The sequence below is a fragment of the Periplaneta americana genome, chromosome 4 (genome assembly GCF_040183065.1).
Source record: "Periplaneta americana isolate PAMFEO1 chromosome 4, P.americana_PAMFEO1_priV1, whole genome shotgun sequence".
Lineage (NCBI taxonomy): Eukaryota > Metazoa > Arthropoda > Insecta > Blattodea > Blattidae > Periplaneta > Periplaneta americana.
Window position 1 is genome coordinate 47,567,290 of NC_091120.1, and position 14,343 is coordinate 47,581,632.

A 14,343-nucleotide genomic window follows, 5' to 3' on the forward strand; every position below is an offset into this window, starting at 1 on the left:
CTGTTCACAATATTTTAGATTTATCATATTGTTTCTTTTACTCGTAAATCAACTGAATCAAATAACAGAAACAATAACTTCGAGTTGCAGTGATTTACAATCTTATCTGAAATAAATTGTCTCCCAAACCTTCACACATATTACGATTTACTCTGCTGTTGCTATTAAAGATAGTACTTCAAAACTTATTTCATTCAACAACTGTTAACAGAGAGAATAATATAAATAGCTGTAGAGTGCAGACCAACTTGGTTATGTTTGTCAGCCTTAACCTCAAATCATCTGGCTACTGTACGTATTTTATGACTCGTGCAAAACGTTTATGAAACAGAATTTAGTCGGTTAATAAAATTGTTTTCATGACTGCAATACTATAACTTAATATTATTACTGTGTTTATGAAACAGGCCTGCATTTGCTATAATTATATTTTCGTCTGCCTTTATAGCGGATAATCAGCGAATGTGAATGTTTTCTGACAATTTGCTGATGATTTGTACGTCGCTTCAAACAGCGAACGAACAACGAAGTTTTGCTTCATCATTCGTTCGTTGTTCGTTCGCTAAGTGTGTACGCACCTTAAGAATAATGAAAGTTTGTAGTTAAAAATTGATAAAAATATCTGTATGAAAACTAAGGAATTGACAACACATTTTTAGCTTCAGAATACTATCCAATTAAAGAAATGATACTTCTGAATAGTTCATTCTCTGTTTGTTATATTCTTTTGCCTTTCAAACTAAAGAAAAAAGGTATTTTAGAAACAACTTTAAATTAGTATAACACTGTAAACATTGACATTTTTTGCTCAAAATGACTTGGGGGAAATAAGCTCCGTAAGTGACGGAAACTCTTCGTGAATCATCCTGTATATCCGAAACTTGAATATACTTGAAGGCAAGAATGCCAATGGCTTCATTTCTAATTGAATAATGAAAATTGGATTTCATATTAGTTACTCTAAATTCTAATATTTCATTAAATTAATCAAGAAATTAAACGTCACTGTGCTAGTATAAAAATCATATTTGGAGCATAGTTACTACCATATTTGCTATAATTTTCTACAGAATAGAATTAAACCTAGAAGTCTCATACTGTTAGATGAGAGTGAAACGTAAGTAATGTAATTAATTTCAGGAGGTTATTCTTTGAGATATTTCAAACAAAAAAGTTTAACACAATTTTGCTCATTTTTGCTTCCTTTTCGAGATAAAAATATTATGTTATATAAAACATTCCATAGCATGTTTTGGGAAAGTCATTGATTTATACCAAATGAAGAGTCCACTGCAAGAATGGTGGATGTCACTTTCTTGTCGAAAATGAACCAAGACTGTCAATGCATAGCTTAAGACATATAGAATGTACATAGAGAGTTATATGGCATTAACACTGATAGTCATTGTCCAGTAATGATCGGAAAATCACAGTTAAGCTTTGAGCGCTAAGCATTTCAAACTTTCAATTGCTTTTCCTGCAAAATGTATTCCAAATGACATCCATCATTCTAGCAATGGACTCTTCAATTATTATAGATATTTGTACAATTATTGCTATGAATTTTTAAATTATAGTTGTTTCCATAGTGGGAGGCCTGTTTTGTTTAAAGCAAAGGGAATGGAAGTTGAATAATTTCGAGGGAAAAATTGTTCCGGAGCCGGGTATCGAACCCGGGAACCAAAGGTCCCGGGTTCGATACCCGGCTCCGGAACAATTTTTCCCTCGAAATTATTCAAATCAACTTTACAGGGAGTTATACCTGAAATCTTGATTTGCGGAATGGAAGTTGTTTTATCTATGTTGAGTGCTAGCAGATTAAAATAATAATTTTAAAGTACAAATATAATGCATAATAAGTAGGCTTCACTGAAGGTACAAAACTACTTTAATTTTCAGTAACTTAGATGATTATGGTTTGTTAAAATAGATTATCTGCTATCTGATTTTAGCTTGGAACTTTTTCGAAAAGTGCCGAACCTAAGAGTTTTAGCCTGTGGAGGAGATGGTACTGTCGGCTGGGTTCTCTCAATCCTAGATCAGATTGGCATCTCTCCTGCACCAGCTGTTGGCGTTCTTCCTCTTGGAACAGGGAATGATTTGGCAAGATCTTTAGGATGGGGTGGCGTAAGTAGATAACATATTCATTTAATTGCACTTCCTCTGAACTTATTCTTCCTAATTTACAAGGATTTTTTCACTTTTATTTTGATTCACTGACTTTGCAGTGTAGAGTAATAACAAACCTATAAAAATTATATCACTTATATTACTAGAGTCGACGGCAATTCAGAAGGCGGTAGTCTGCTAGCGTTTGCGTCGAGAGAGACAGATAGAGAGGGCAAGGCAGCTTACAACATTGCCACATCGTACTTCACGTGTACGTGCGAAGCAAATAGCGCAGGAGAGAATTTAAATTATCAAAAGACAATAATGACCTTAGCCGTTGATTACTGTAAGCATGACACCAAACAAACCCTGTTTCCTTTACTAACAATATTATTTGCACGGTTCTCAATCCCACACCACATGCTTCTGCAGTCGTTTCTTGCACGTTGGCAACATTGCTGTCAGCATCAAGATGGCCGGCAGTGTTATGCTCGCCAACGTTTTTAAAATAATTATACACCTTAAGGGAACACAATGGTGAAATAATGGTGAAAAATTAAGAAAATCGATTTAAACATTTATTGTGCCTCTCTATTTAGACCGTGCTAAAAAAGCTAATTAATTTATGTTCCCACGACTATTTTCAAGCTTTTGAGCTAATATGAATTAAAACTTGTGAAAATTGTGACGCAAGGAGCCTTTTTAGTGACGTCAGTATAAAATACATTTAAAAAATATCATTTCAAAACGATTAGCCCTAATGGCACAAAATTTTGCACAGATGATAGTATTGTAGGTATGTTTATGTAGTTTAAAATTCACAAATTTTGGATTAAAATTGTGAATGTTTTAAAACTCACAGAAGTGTCCCCTTAAACAATATTTTCTGCACCTGCCTCTGCAATACTTGTTTTTTTTACAGTCTCTTCTTCCATTTATTTATCTTACACACACAGTAAATGTTAGTTTTACTTATTCAATGTATTGAAACACTCACATGTGAACAAATGAACTTGGAAAGTACTTGTTACGGACTGATTCCGATTGGTTCTGCTGTACAAGCTATGGCCAGAAATGCTACGGTGCATATAGCAGCCGACCGTCTTCCAAACTGCCGTCTAGTCTATAAGAATTGACTGAAAACAAAAACTAGTTTTAAAAGTTATGAAATTTCAGACAGATGCAGTGAACTAAAGTGTTGTTTATAATTATTAGTCAACACATGAATTATTTTAACAATTAAGTTACCGGTATACGATTAAATAAGCTGTTGGGGTTGATTACAGGGCTACACAGACGAACCAATATCCAAAATCCTGTCGAACATCGGAGAGAGTGATATTGTTCAGTTAGACCGCTGGGAGCTCAAAGTAGAGAAGAACCCAGATGCTGAAGCCAATGAGGAAGGAAAGGAGAATCTGCCACTCAATGTTGTTAACAACTATTTCTCTCTTGGTGTTGATGCCCATATAGCATTGGAATTCCACGAAGCAAGAGGTTAGTATAGTGCTTAATTCTATAATCAGGGCTGAGATCTTGTTTGAATGTTGTCCTCTGTTGTCGATTACACTTTTATCAAATGACCGGGAAAATGAAAGTATGAAAGTATGAAAGTATGTATGTATGTATGTATGTATGTATGTATGTATGTATGTATGTATGTATGTATGTATGTATGTATGTATGTATGTATTTATTCACACTGCAGTTGGTATATACCCGGTGGCAGTGGTAACTAATTATACTCAATAATGACAATAATACTTATTAATTAAAAATACAATTAATAATAATACTAATAATTAATACTAACAATAATTAATAATAATAATAATAATAATAATAATAATAATAATAACAACAACAGGGAATATACTAAATTAAATGAAACAATCACTTAAAATAACATTTGAAATAAATCTAATTTGTATCTTAAAACTAAGATCGAACTAAAACCCACGAGTATGATATGTTCATATCTGCACAAGTACCTTTCAAATTACACTCATTTCGCTGTCATCTCACTCACTGCAATGGAACTACGACACATTTCACTGATTCTATCCTGATTTCACTAACACTTCAAAAACATTTCACTGTTCAAATACTATGCACTGCCACTATAAACTATAAAGCTTCACTGACAGGAACATGTTTCTCTTACACAGCACACTTCACTGACACGACATACTTCTTCACTGATACAGCACACTTCACTGACACAACATAATTCTTCACTGATACAACACTTCAATAACAACATATCATTTACACCCTTTAAATACTGTGTATAATTACCGTCTATTAGTAAGGTCCTTAAGCCTATTTTTAAATACATTTTTGGTTGTTGGTAAAGTCTTTAGTAAGTCTGCAGGTAAAGCATTCCAGTCCCTGATAGTACGATTGAGAAAAGAAAACTTTCCAGTGTCCGTCCTCTGCCTTCTTTCCCTCAATTTATATGAGAGGTCGTTCCTTGAAGAGTAATTTGGCGGCTGCAACCTATTTTTTTATTTCTCTCCAGGCAGACTCACCTCTATATGTTTTGAACAGTGCGCATAATCGAATTCGCGTTCTCCTGTCCATGAGTGTGTCCCATTTTAATGGTGAATTTTCCGACAACACTTAAGAGCCCGTTTTTGAATCTTTTCCAGTGTCTTAATATGTTCTAATCTGTAAGGATCCCAACATGCAGCACCATATTCCATTACTGGACGTACTAGTGATTTATATGCAATCTCTTTGGATTTATCAGAACCTTTTCTTAGTACCCTCATCACAAAGTGTAACGCTCTTCATGCTTTTCCCGCTGTGTCTGTAACGTGTTCCCCCCAGCCGAGATCACTGCTAAATGTTATTCCGAGATATTTACATTTGTTAACTTCCGGAATGGTTTCACCCCCTAACGTATACGATGCGACTTAAACTTGGCAACAAATGCATGTGGGCAACGATCTCGCAATTGGTTGTACACCAAAGTACACCAGTGCGCAATTAGAAAACTAGTCCCTCTTTATAAATGGTTTCTTGTTTTAAAAAATGTTCAGTATTGCTGTTTACAAGTATTGAACAAAAACTTAGTTACAAATTTATATTATTACAACAATATATAGCCTACAATAATTTTCATTTTGCCAAGTAGAGCTCATTAATACAAAACACGGAAAAGTTGTACAGTGAAACCTTTCCTAACGGACACCTCCAAGATACGGACATTCATATACAGACAGATTTTTATGTCCCAACTGAAATAATATAGAAATAATAATAATAATAATAATAATAATAATAATAATAATAATAATAATAATTTAAACTCTCGTTTACGGACACTCTCAGACACGGACACGGACAGTTGTTTCACAGTCCTAAAGCTTGCTTTACCTCCTGACTGCGGACAGAACTTGGATTTCAAGACCTAATGTGTTACAATAATGGAAAATTTAGTTTTCAGAACTGTACAGAAATTCCTTAACATGAAACATAACATAAGGGTCTCGTAGGCTACCATTAGCCCAGCCGGCTACCCCTTGTTAGCTGGAAGTGGGAGAATAAACAGTCATAAAATGTAACCTCTCTGGTGGGTCCAACGTTTCCGCGATCGTGAAATTGTAGGGTTAGTAGGATTATTCTCTTCACTTCAATCAGTTGTTCTGTTTCGAGAGACATGGCACCTGAACGTAAAGGTTAAGTTGAAAACTGTAAATTACAGTACTGCATAACTGTAGACCTAGAATAAAATTGCATGGCACAGTGCTGTATTTTCCTTTTTCAGTTTTATCTACTGTAGTCCAAAGTTGCAATTTTTTTTTTTTATTTTAGTAGGTTATTTTACGATGCTTTATCAACAGCTCAGGTTATTTAGCATCTGAATGAGATGAAGGTGATAATGCCAGTGAAATGAGTCCGGGGTCCAACACCGAAAGTTACCCAGCATTTGCTCATATTGGGTTGAGGGAAAACCTCGGAAAAAACCTCAACCAGGTAACTTGCCCCGACCGGGAATCGAACCCGGGCCACCTGGTTTCGCGGCTAGGCATGCTAACCATTACTCCACAGGTGTGGATTCCAAAGTTGCAAAGAATTTATAGTAGTACAGTATACTGAATTTAGAATTAAACTACAGTAATACATTTCATTTAAAGCGTGAAGGGATAAATAATGCATTATTATAAATTTTCTGTTAGATTGGGGAGCCTCCCTCCCAATAAAGGACACCTCCCAGATGCGGACAGATTGTTACGTCCCTTCGATGTCCGTAAATGAGAGGTTTCACTGTATATTGCGGTCAGATTAAAGTATAAAGACGGTGTTTCAAACGATAAATCATACTATATCTTTTGCATTTCTCAAGTAAAAACTAACGATTTTGCGTCACTCACAGAACATAAAAGAATACCTTTTCTCAAATTTTGAAATGTCTAGCTTTACTTATGATGTAGCATTAATTAATTGAACTTTATCGATAGAGATGGTAGTGACTGAACTGTGTAATTTTTTTAGTTATATTTACTCCACTTGATCTCATACATGTACAAAATCTCTCGGAATAAACTATTGCGTACTGGTTCTAATTTCGTTGTCTATCTGGATTATGTAATGATGCGATAATGATGTTTGTTTCTTAATTATAACAGAGGCTCATCCAGAACGTTTCAACTCTCGGCTAAGGAATAAGATGTTCTATGGGCAAGCAGGAGGCAAAGACCTCCTGAGACGGAAATGGAAAGGTCTTGCCGAGTTTGTTACATTAGAATGTGATGGTAAAGATCTTACGCCGAAACTGAAGGACCACAAGGTCCATGCCATAGTGTTCCTCAACATTCCAAGGTAAGGAACTGTAATATATCACGTGTTTTTTCTGTTTTCCTGTCCATATTATTTTGCACTACTCTTTCCTCTGCTTTCGAATATTACACTCACCTCTCCCTTCAAATTAGATGGTTACAATTATGATCAGGAAATCATAATGTATGCATATAATAAGAAATATTGTTCTCTCCAAAACTATATTCTATGGTATAATCAGTGCTATTTTCAAACTATTTCTCTGTGCGGATGAATAAATGAAACAGTAGCAGGATTGGTACCAGTATTAGGCTAATGGATTTTTTTCTGTGTCAATACTCTGCACTTCAAATTATACATTATTATTATTATTATTATTATTATTATTATTATTATTATTATTATTATTATTATTCATTTAGTGTTCTGCCCAAGGGCAGATCTTTCACTGCAAACCCAGCTTTCTCCAGTCTTTTCTGTTTTCTGCCTTCCTCTTTGTTTCCTCATATGATCCATATATCTTAATGTCGTCTATCATCTGATATCTTCTTCTACTCCAAACTCTTCTCCCGTTCACCATTCCTTTCAGTGCATCCTTCAGTAGGCAGTTTCTTCTCAGCCAGTGACCCAATCAATTCCTTTTCCTCTTCCTGATCAGTTTCAGCATCATTCTTTCTTCTCCCACTCTTTCCAACACAGCTTCATTTCTTATTCTGTCTGTCCACTTAACACGCTCCATTCTTCTCCATATCCACGTTTGAAATGCTTCTGTTCGCTTCTCTTCACTTCGTCGTAATGTTCATGTTTCTGCCCCATACAATGCCACACTCCATACAAAGCATTTCACTAGTTTCTTCCTTAGTTCTTTTTCCACAGGTCCGCAGAAGATGCTCCTTTTTCTATTAAAAGTTTCCTTTGTCATTGCTATTCTTCTATTATCGGTCAACAATAACGTCAGATTGTTCGTTTGTTCTAAGCATGAATTCAGTTGTATTTTGTCATATTCTAATTTAAACTACTACCAGCATCTGTTCTGAAAATATTGGACTAAGTAATTATCGCCAATTGAAGGGAAACTACAGACATTATAACAAACTTTATTGAAACTTTTTTACGTAGGCCTAAAGATTAATTTTTGGTGATACAGAATTATCTGTTATGGTAACATATTGTTATTAGAGAAGAAAAATTCGCTCCAGCACCAGGGGTCGAACCCGGATCCTTGGTTCTACGTACCAAATACTCTAACCACTGAGCTACACCGAAGTTCAATCCACAACACCTTATCGAATCCCTCTCCTCTAGAAGAACCACTGTGCTACTCCGAAGTTCAATCCACAGCACCAGAGTGCTTGGTACGTAGAACCAAGGACCCGGGTTCGATTCCTGGCGCCGGAGCGAATTTTTTTGTTTAGAATTGCGATATTTACAATCTATTAAAATTTTGGTTCCTGCATCGTTTACAAGCCTATATATTAATATTAATGATTTATTTGTATATTTATTTTTAAAAACACAATTCACTAATGTTTATGGTATGCTGTTGATGTCATTGCAGTTATGGGGGTGGAACGCACCCCTGGAACAGGACTGCGGGTGGTATAGAGCCCGCAACTGATGATGGGCTCATAGAGGTTGTTGGCCTCACCACCTATCAACTTGTAAGTAAGTTTAGAAAGTCTTATAAAACTTGTGTTGGCGTGTTATTCTCAAGAATGATACACTTACAATGTTGCCACATGATAAATTAACAGATAAGTGTAGTTTAATATTTGGATCAGTGTTTTACTGAGTTTCATTATTTGTGTTGTTTAGCATAACTATTTTTGGAACTGTTTTTTTGTATTGCTAATCTGTATTAACAATTTATATTTAAAGGGGAATAAGTCAGCAACAAATTGTTTTTTTTTTTCATCAAAATTTTAGAAGAATTACTATTCTTATATTAAAGATTTTTTAATTTGTCCTACAGAATGATCTCTGTAATTAGTTGACAATATTTGAGGAGAAAAATTCGCTCCGGCGCCGGGGATCGAACCCGGGTCCTTGGTTCTACGTACCAAGCTCTCTGACCACTGAGCTACGCCGAATTCAATTCACAGCACCGGATCGAATCTTTCTCCTTCAATGTTTCTCTTTTGATCTGACTCCAAGCTAAGCATATATGTTGACGTTTTTATGTCCAAGTCAACTGCCATTATGCAAGGGGCGCACTCAGCTGAGTGACTTATTTGGCCAAGCAGGAGCGGACGCAGGATTTTTTTTCGGGGAGGGATTTGAGGAGATAGTAAAAATAGAATAATGAGAAATAAGTTTATATATTCACAATTTGTTTCTGAGTCACAAACATTTACAAGTTGGCCTGAGTAGTGTAGTCGGTATAGCCTTCTGTGCTCCAAGTTGCGGGTTCTACCCCAACCCAGCTCGATGGCATTTGAGTGTGTTTAAATGCAACAGGCCTCTTATCAGTCGATTTACTGGCATGTAAAAGAAGTCCTGAGGGAAAATATTCCGGCACACTGGCGACGCTGATATAACCTCGGCAATTGTGAGCGTTGTTAAATAAACCATCATTTTTTAATTTTAACATTTGCAATGACTGCAATACAAAAACAATGACAGAATGAAATTTACAGAAGAAGGCGACGAGGCTTCTTAGACATTTCATGCAGTACTTCATACATCAAGGCCAGTCCATTTAATCTGTCTGCTCTCATCGTGCTCCTCAAGTAAGTCTTCAAATACCGCAATGTTGAGACCGACCGTTCTGGTGTTGCTGTAGTTATAGGCAACGTGCAGAAAAGTTTCAGCGACTTGCGAGTGCAGGGAAAAATAATTTCATTGCACCTGTTCAAAGATGATATAAAATCAGTAGATATTAGGTGAAGATTTTTCTGATCAAGGAAATTTCTTCTCCACATCTTCAGTTCATTGAAGAAAGACTCTGGTGATGCATCAACATCATTGGGCCACTGATTTACTATAGCTTCAACAGCAGTTTCTAAATCTTCATCTGATGCTCGCACTATGTTTTTAGGCAGAAAAGTTTGTGTGGACTTTAGGATTCCCTTATGATTTAAAAACCTGTCCTTGAGCTGACTAATGAAATAGTCTAAGAAGAGAAGGAAAATTAAAAGCCTAAAATACTCTTCATGACTCTCTGTCTTGAAGTAAGAACGCTGTGTTTGTCTTCCTGCAGTTCTTGGAATTTAACACTTTAGCAAAGAGAATTTACGTGGAAAACCCTCTAATTCCTATGTACATTCACGAATTAAAATTAATATTATTTTTGTTTCTTGTTTCGTATTTTTTTAAAAATTTCGGGAGGGGATATATCCCCTTAATACCCCCCCTTGCATCTGCCCCTGTGGCCAAGGATCCGGATTCGATCCCCGGCGCCGGAGCGAATTTTTCTCCTCAAATATTAATTGTCAACTATTCTTATAGTTATAGTGATAAGACTTGACCAGAATGTGACTAAAGTAAGTATGTTTCATATTAATTAATAAAATTTGAGGATGTGTATAATGGCTTTCGGTGTAATATGTGGGGTATTAACGATATATTCTGCCAGTGGTACAACACAGTTCACTGAATAAAAGAGTCTAGAAATGTGTAGTTATAATTATGAAGGTGTGTTCCTATCTATCCTAAAGAAAAATAAGTAAATAAAAGTTTTTGCAAGTCTTTAATTTTTGTGAAAGTATAAGAAGTGACTTGATGATGATGCTGGGTTATAGCCTCTCCTGCAAGCTGGCGGCCATGGTACGTGCATTACACAGTGTAGGTCTGCACGCATCATCACCACAAAAACTATTCCTATGCAAGTAGATGGTGAGGCGTGCAAACTGACACCTTCAGTCATCTCCATGACGCTCCTCAACAAAGCCTCCATGCTAGCCAAGAGGAAAGGAGGAAAATCTAACATACAGTAAGTGAATTATTCTAAATTCTTGGCTTACTCCCATATTAACATATTTAAATACCAGTGAGGAAAAATTCGACCGACAACTTTATTTCTAGAGATGGTACAAGGGACTCAGATTAACATTTTTTTGTAAATCAATATGATGATTAGTTGTAGCACTATAGTTCTGCAAATATTCCGGGTGCACCTGTTAGATAGTCAATATTATTAAGATATTTTTGTAAATCATTACATTTTAATTATCTTCACATATATACACCTCCATGCTGGGCCTCCCTGGGATCTTTTAAGACACGAAAGAGAGAGTGGTGTGTGGAAAGCAACTGGAAGCTACCGCATTTATCTTCCCCAAGAAAAATTGCAAACATGGCATTTTGAGTCTTTCCACAATACTACTATACGAACAATCAGCGAAAGATACCTAAAGAAAAATAAAGAAGTGTATGTAGTATTTGTGGACATAGAAAAGGCTTTTGACAGAGTGGATTGGAATAAACTGAAGGGGATCCTAAAGAAAATTGGTGTGGATTGGAAAGAGAGGAGGCTGTTCAGTAACCTTGATATGAAACAACGAGTCAAAGTCAGGATAGGAGAAGAAATGTCAGAAGGAAGTGAAATTGGGAGAGGAGTACGTCAAGTATGCCCTGTTCAACATCTACTTAGAGGATATGGTGAAGAACTGTTTACAGAACATGGGAGGGGTAAAAGTAGAAGGAAGAAGAATAAAGTGCATAAGATTTGCTGATGATATGGTGGTGTTAGCAGAAGAGGAAACGATACTAAGGGATATACTACAGGAGCTAAATGACAGCTCTGAGCAATATGAGATGAAGGTAAATGCAAACAAGACTAAAACCATGGTTGTTGCAAAAGAAATAAAGAAGGTAAACTTGCGGACTCTGGTAATTTGGATACAAACTACTGGGTGTTCATTTCAACATGTGTCATGACGTCACTGTTGTTGGGTCACCGATTTGAAGCGAGTTTCAGCTTATATATTAGAGAAGTTGCCTATTATTTAAGGCGTTCTTCAATCTGAACTTGAGAACGTGTACGGTATAACTTGAACGTCGTAGCAACAGATGGCTAACCCTCTCCCCATATCCCGACAGTACGTATTTCCAAACAGTTCACATTCCTGCCACTACCGGCTTTACTGTACGTATCGGTACGTACTCTTCAGAATGAACGCCGTACTTGCTAGGAAACTTTCCTGCCTCATAGGTTATACACCTCTGCGGAAGTGTAGGAAGATTGAATTCTTTAGGCTCATCGGCTAGCCACATGACGGCATACAGCGAGCCATGACACACTTTGAACTGAACACCCAGTATACTGTGGACACTGTACTTTTGCAAGCTCAAGGTATTCTTGCATTCTTTTGATCCAAAACTGGTCTACAGTCTTTGAGGAAAAAAAAGTCTAGTTTAGACTTTCCAACAGTAAGTACATATTTAAATGAGCTTTGCCTTCATATTTTCTGCAATTTCAGTCAGTTGAACGAAAATGTTTAAAAACGGATTCACTATCCGTCACTGTTGTAATTGTTTTGCGCTTTTTTCGGAAAATACTCAAAATGCTGTTGTTTAAATTTGTAAAAACGTAATTGCTTGTCAGCAAAAACAAACTCAGTATTTGTCTATCATATGTAGCTAAATTTTCCATCAGTTCTTTAATGCATTGGAATGAATCAGATTTCTTTTTGTCAATTGATATTGACTAGAAATAAAGTTTCTTTATAAATCTGCTGATTTTATTCCTGACTGTTATTATATTAACATTTTGGCCTTGCAAACTACAACTGTTTAGAGTGTTTAAGTGTTCGAAAATAATGAGCAAGAAATACCAGTCTAAGACACCAAAGAGAATTGGGAAATTGGTTTACATATTTCGATATCTCATCTTGCATATACTGGTACAATAAAAGTTCTGCTCTTAACTGTAAAACTCTTTTCAATACGTATTCCATGAAAGCCATCTTACTTTCGTATAATAAAGAATATTTTTATATAACGAACCATGTCTTCACAAATTTTGCTGAAAAATATGAGTTCTTCCTTTGATGAAATTTACCACTTTGTATTGAAATATTACCACAGCATCACATTGGAAATATTTCGAAGTATTAAAAATGATGTTTAGGTACTTAAAATTTCGTGTCATTGTTACATCATATGTTTCTATTTTTGTCGTTCTTTTGGTGGTATCCACTGATTTTGAGTAAAATTATCCTTATTTTCAATTTTACCAGGATTTGTGTTTTTCGAATGGGGTTAAGTACCAGTAAGGTAGTTGGGAAGGAGGTTGCAAAAGAAAGGCTCGCCCAAAAGTGAGTCACCTTCAAAAAGTTTGAGAATGACTGCTGTAACTGGATTTAACTAGCTACTGTAATTCCCCAAATTCATTACAGTGTTGGGATACGCCATTTAATAATAATCCTTTTAGAGATTATTGGAGATCAGTTTATCTAAGAATGATGAATAGCTTGTTAGCTGGTAGTTCTTACATTTTGTTTTGGGATATTCAAGGATTTTGGGTGAATTTTTAAGCATACATTTTTGAGTGATGATGAATATGGCTCAACATAAATGCATACGAGCAGTAGTAAGATGAATAGCAATGAATTATTAATTTCAACCTTAACAGACGTTTTTGTTGCAGTAAGTAAGACATTTTCAAACAATTAATTTTGTTACAGACAAACTGCCTTGGAAACATTAAAAGTGAATGTTGATCGAATCAGCATGACTGATTACGAACAGCATCACTATGACAAGGAATTGCTCAAACAAGCAGGTTTGTATAATTTTAAGATACTGTACCTATACTTATCTTATAATAATACATTATGCAACGAGCCTATAATGGTAGTAATTAAGACGCAAGTATGTTTGTTTATGAAACTACCACAAGCGAGTTCCATAATTTTCATACGAGCGTCTTAATTACCATTATAGGCAAGTTTCATACGACTTTTTATGCTCGACCATATTTCTAACTTCAAATTATTCAAAATTAGGTCATGTTATGGTTATATGCGAACTGACCTGAATTGTGAGATGTGCGCAGACGCGAAAGTATTGATTTTTTCCGAGGCCGAATGTCATTGACCTTGATAGAGAATAAGATGAACATTAGTCTGATATAACCTGGAAATTGATTTAGAATTGAAAAACGAGATGACAAATTGAATTTATTTGAATATTATTTACAATTAACGCTAATTATTATAGTAACAGAACATAACCTTCTGCGACAGTATTGGATTTCCAACCTCCATGACTTTTCGCTAATTGTCTTTCGATTGCATATCCGAGAATAATTGATACTTGCGGTTTTATAACGGTACAAAGGTGACTTGTCATTGGCTAAACACCTGAACTTTAATGAATAGGTGTACTTTAATGAGGTGCATTAAAGGACTACTGCCAGGTGTATAATTACTACATTTCGGCATGGTCGAGCATAAATAATATATTTGATATCATTTCAATTAGAGCACGACATCATTGGCATCAATT

General features: G+C 35.6%; 1 protein-coding gene across 7 annotated transcripts in view; it reads left to right on the forward strand.

Annotated features, from left to right (window-relative positions):
• rdgA (retinal degeneration A) overlaps positions 1 to 14,343 on the forward strand; it is a 727,627-nt gene that overhangs the window by 675,176 nt on the left and 38,108 nt on the right. For all 7 annotated transcript variants that reach the window (XM_069823282.1, XM_069823283.1, XM_069823288.1 and 4 more), the window contains 6 exons: positions 1,953 to 2,127; positions 3,396 to 3,606; positions 6,744 to 6,936; positions 8,453 to 8,555; positions 10,635 to 10,825; positions 13,521 to 13,618. In XM_069823282.1, the coding sequence (XP_069679383.1) occupies positions 1,953 to 2,127; positions 3,396 to 3,606; positions 6,744 to 6,936; positions 8,453 to 8,555; positions 10,635 to 10,825; positions 13,521 to 13,618 (971 nt within the window). The remainder of the gene's footprint in view (positions 1 to 1,952; positions 2,128 to 3,395; positions 3,607 to 6,743; positions 6,937 to 8,452; positions 8,556 to 10,634; positions 10,826 to 13,520; positions 13,619 to 14,343) is intronic.